This window comes from Antrostomus carolinensis, unplaced genomic scaffold, assembly GCF_000700745.2.
Source record: "Antrostomus carolinensis isolate BGI_N321 unplaced genomic scaffold, ASM70074v2 scaffold35685, whole genome shotgun sequence".
Taxonomy (NCBI): domain Eukaryota; kingdom Metazoa; phylum Chordata; class Aves; order Caprimulgiformes; family Caprimulgidae; genus Antrostomus; species Antrostomus carolinensis.
The window spans coordinates 8,818-13,862 of NW_010316329.1; the positions used below are offsets into that span (position 1 = coordinate 8,818).

Consider the following 5,045-nt stretch of genomic DNA (forward strand, 5'->3'; position numbering starts at 1 on the left):
CATTGTGGTGTGTGGTTGAGTGTTGGGCTACTTCTGCACTGCTCTGATCCTGTTCTTCTGAATTACCCTAAATGAGAAAAATATTTGCCCTTCTGGACCAACAGGGCTGTTGTTTTGAGCGTTATTTGCAAGATGTGGGTAAACTTCAGGCTTTTTGGTGTAAAGCCAGCATCCTCTGACAGACCTGGGGGGATGCTTGGGTTGAGTTGTTAAGAGGGATGTGAGGATTTGTTGTTATTGCATTGATGACCATCCCACTCATCTCCACTAACCCCTGGTGATGTTCTTGTCTTTCCTCTAGACGATTATGGAACAGTTCAATCCCAGCCTCAGGAATTTCATTTCTATGGGGAAGACCTATGAAAAAGCCTTAGCAAGTAAGTGAAACTGCTGCTGATGTGTTTGCTGCTGAAGGGCTGGGAGGATGGTGAGGGTCTGGCTGGAGAGTGTGCCCTTGGAAGGGAAGAGAGAGCTGGAGAACCAGCTTGAGATGCTCTTTGTTCCCAGGGGAGGAAACTGGGAAGATGGTTCTTGGACCTTGATGCAAAGCTCTGGTCATTAGGATGTGCAAGGCACGTGTGTGCTGAGGGGCTGTGGAAGGGACTCAAGTGATAAAATGTTGGGTGGCAGCTGGATAACACGTACATCTCCAGTCAGTTTATCTTTAAATACTGCTTCAAAATATTTAAAATTAAGATTTTTAAGTTCTATTTAAAGGTGTTATTGAAATGTTCACATTGCCCAGAAGAATGCATTGGAAAGGAAGGAAAAAGCCTAAAAATATTGGTGGCAGCTCTTGATTGGGAATAGAGTGTCCTATTGGGAGCCATTAGGGAGGTGTAGAGTTAAATGATCCAAAGAAAAATACAACTTGATGAAAACCAGAAATGGGCTGTTTTGACTTAAAATGACTCTGCATACTGCCTGGGCCCTGCTCGGCTTGGTTTTAAGGAGGTTCATGGCGTAGTTCGACCCCAGAGGCAGCTGCTTTCTTTGGGGGAGGGCTCTGCTCACTCCAGAGCTGTGCTGCACATGTCTCTTGGATTTTATTTTTTTAATTGGTTCGGTGACAATGCCTGTGAGGGGAGAGGCTGTCATAATCTTAAGACAGTGGGGGGGAAAAAAAATAACTATTTTGGCGTCTCATGTTCTTCAACGCCGATGTTTGAAATACAACCTTTGGGAAGGATCTGTGCCTTCCTGCTTTGTGCCTGGAGCAAATTTTATTTCCCACAAGTCAAATGAGGTTCCTGGATGTTTCAGTGAAGGATTTTTTAAGACACAGACCTCCTGCCCTTCTCAGGTACCGCGCTCCCCTGCACGCTGCTTGCCTGCCAGTTCTCAGCGTTGTTTTTAATTAGATTTTAATGGATCAACTGGCTGGAACGTGGGAAGTGCCTGTCCATCCTGGTCCACTGCACAGGAGCTGAGGACTCTGATCCCCCAGGGACGGGGCACTTAATTACACCCTCACCAGCAGCAGAATTTCCCAGCTCTTCCTAATGACACGATGCTAACGAAGCGGGGGTTCATGAGCTGGCTGTGCTCCTGCCTGCTGTTTCCCTGCTGGGTCTCCAGCTGGGTGCAGGCAGCAGGGAAGGGAGGAGAGGTTGTACTTGGAACTGTTTTTTTTATTTATTCTTCTAAAATGTTATACTGATAATGCATCTTTTAATTACCCGGGTGGTGGAGTCTCTTTATTACACGCCGTTTTATCACAGCTGAAGCTGGGCACGCTGGAACCGCAGTGTTTTGTGGATAACCAGCGTGATGGCTCCTTTCTATTTCTCTCACATCCCTGCTGTGAATACACTTTGAAGCCCAAGATCTTCCCATAATTTTTAAGATTGTCTTTGGTCATCCTTTACTTTGAATCTCCAAGCTTGTGGGGGCATCTGAAGGAAGTGTCTTAATCAGTAAATCAGGCTGGAAGAGGCTCCAGCGCATCGTTGGATGGTGCTGAGCTAAAGCTGTACAACATGTTCTGGTGATCAGAGGAAACCCCCTGCTTATCTGATTAAAGTGGAGTGTGCAGCTGGAATGTCAACAAACAAGGCTGAACGATAATGAAAGTCTGTGATATTCCATTATTCCGCAGTGATTTTTGCTGAGCAGCATTAAGCAGGCTGATGGTTACACTGGAATGAAAACCACCTCAGTCCTGCATGTACCTTTTTTCCCTCCTTTTTTTTTTATTCTCTTAAATAGCTCTATAATCTTGCTGCTTGAGCTTTCTTTCGTCACTCATTTTTCTTCTGTTTAGTCCCTCCCCATGGGGTTAAGCCCTTTGAAGTAATGTCTGGTTTAGTGTGTAGCATCTATTCCGTGCCACAGAAGTGAAATAGTTGTAAAAAAGATTATAACCTGCATTGTTTTATGCTTTTAGGTATGACATACGCAGCAAAAGGATATTTTGATGCTCTGGTGAAGATGGGAGAGTTGGCCAGTGAAAGCCAAGGATCTAAAGAATTGGGTAAGTCACCAATTTACTGCTGAGTGGAGTCACAGTCCAGAGCAGGCTCTGAGCACGGGAGTGAAACCAGATTTTTGCTGTTGGTGACAAACAGGCTCAGTGAGAAGCTGGTCCTGCCTCATGTGAATGGTGAAAGTGTCTCTGTGTTTACTGCTAATGTAGATTTGGAAAAAAAATAAAATTAAAAGCCTGCTATTCTTAGTGCCCGGATTTTGGGGCACTGTCAGCTCGTGGTGTTTGCAGAGAGCAGCTTTGCCAGCGTCTGGGGTTGTACCCTGAGCCAGGCAGAGCTGTTGGAGGATCTGCTGCATGTTCTCTGCAGCCTCCCCCTGCAGCGCAGCTGGCGACTTGTATTTGCTCAGTCGATCCGAGTTGTGATGGATGCCACAAGCTGCGATGCTCGGTGCCTCCTTCCCCTTTCTTGTCTTTATTCCTCCAGTAAGTCGCTTGGGAGCTGCCTTTCCAGCCTTCCCATCGCTCAGATGTGGTTCCTGTGTTCTCCCCCTGATCTGCCCCCTCCTCGCTGCTGTTTTGCTGCACAAACATGGTTGAGGTGACTCTTCTCCCATCCTCCCCCGGGGATGCTGCAGCCTCTCATTAATGTCTCATGAGGCTGAGATGGGTTTTGGTCTTGTTGCCTTTGCAGTCCCAGGTGTATTCCTCCTCTTCCTCCCAGTCCCTCCTGCAGGTCAGACTCACTGGGTTGCTGGTCTAGGAGGGGGCAAGCTGTCCTCGTTAACACCATTCCCCCGAGGAGGTCAATTAACAGAAGAGGTTGAGCTGCAATGACTCTAAAGGCTGCTGAAGCCATTGGTGAGCAGCCCCTTGGAGGGACCAGGCTTTGGTTTTACCATGTTGTGTTGGGTGTTGGGTGCAGCTTTGCTCCGGCTCCGCCGTGTGCAGCTCCTTGGCTGCCTCTGAATTTTGATGGGGAAGCAGTAAGTGTCTATGGAAACGGATTTTATCACTTGGATTAAAGCTGCCTATAGCAATCTGCTTCTGTTTAATAAATAGAACAAAAGAGCCTTGTGTGCGATGCAGGCGGTGACTGAGACTGAGGGCTCTGCAGATCTTGCTCTCCAAGGGCTTCCTCTTCTGCTTCTTAGGGGGTGAAGGACACAGCCACTCTGTCCTCCTGGAAGTGAAAGCTCTGGAAAGGCTCAGCAGAGACATCTCAGCTGTGCGAGGGCAGGAGCTCAGGGGCTGCAAACCCTGCCTGCCCTTTGGAGCAGCTCCAGGTTTTGCTTAAACCCACCTTTGGTGTCTTCTGCTGGTCCTGTACCCTTGCCCAAGGATTTGACCGCAGGAGTCCTCAGTGCTGCAGTGTTTTGGGGTTGGTTTAACATATTCCCAAATTACTGTGCTTTCCCCTCTTGGTGTGAGCACATCCCAGGGAGGGTCCTGGCCACTCATGCTCAGCCCCCAGCCGTGGCGAGCGGCTGCTCCGCAGTCCTCTTGCTTTGTTGATTTTGCTGATATTTATTGTGGCAGCTGCTCCCTGCAGAAGAAAGTTAAGATAAAATTTCTGGCTGCAGTTTACTGGAGCTGATAACAGCCGGGGACACAACGGGATGTGTAAACAGGGGCTGAAGAATGCTTCAGCTGGGGGCTGTGCTCGCCAAAGGTCCGGCTTTTCCTGGGAACACCTTTACCTTATCGGTCACTGCGCCGTGATCACTGATAGTGCCGGAAAGCAGCGCTGGGCTCTGGGTTATTTCATTCCTTCCTAGAGGCTGCAGCAAATGGTGATGTTCAGAATTGCCACTTGCATTAAAGTTGTGTCCCTCATGCTCCCTCCTTGACAGGGACAGGACAGGGAAAGCTGCCCCCAGGCATCAGGCAGGACTCTGGGATGCTCTGGTTGGGTAATAGCAGCTCACAGCTGTTTCCAGCCTCCAAGGGAAAACATCAGATTTATTTTTTCCCCCTCCTTAACCTTTTCTGAATGTGGATACTTTCCTGATGCCATTTCTGGGACAAGGTGTCAAAAGAACAGGAGAACTTGTGAATCCTGTGGCTAAGAGGTGATGAAGGCAGCCAGCTCTGTCCCCAGCTCTCCTGCAGCACATGGGGATGGGGAGCTCGGGTGGGTTTGTGGTGCTGGGGGGACTGGGGGAGGCTGCCCTGCGCTGTGGCTCTTGGTGCTCAGAACCAGCTGTGTTTTCCTGATACCACCTCTCCAGAACTTGTGACTCCAAGGAGCTGCTCTTTAAGTTGGTCACTGGAAAACTGCCCATCAGTGCTGGTTCCTGACCGTCCGGTGCAGTGAGCCAGGGTGACCTGTCCTGCTCGGTGCTGGCTTTTTGTAAAAACATGTTCCTCTGATGGTTGTGATGCTGCACGTTTGTTGTGCTGAAAACCTTCAGCCTGCCAGAGCCTCACCTTGGTCTCAGCCCATCATCTGCTCCACACTTCACATCTTTCATAAATTCTCCATCAGATTTTAGCAACTGTGTGTAGACAGGATGATCCTGAGTGGTACTGGAAAGCTCAGTGATAATGAGGTGCTGGAGCTGTAATTGGCTCTGTGGCTTGATTTTTTAGGTGTGAGTGTCTGGCAGGGGGGAAGGTC

At 48.8% G+C, this 5,045-nt stretch overlaps 1 protein-coding gene across 1 annotated transcript in view; it reads left to right on the forward strand.

The window, feature by feature from the left end:
- Positions 1–301: 301 nt before the first annotated feature.
- Positions 302–5,045, forward strand: part of LOC104525173 (brain-specific angiogenesis inhibitor 1-associated protein 2-like) — a gene marked incomplete at both ends in the record, with an annotated part of 12,966 nt that continues 8,222 nt past the window's right edge. The window contains 2 exons of the mRNA XM_010168250.1: positions 302–377; positions 2,387–2,473. Of these exons, the coding sequence (XP_010166552.1) occupies positions 302–377; positions 2,387–2,473 (163 nt within the window). The remainder of the gene's footprint in view (positions 378–2,386; positions 2,474–5,045) is intronic.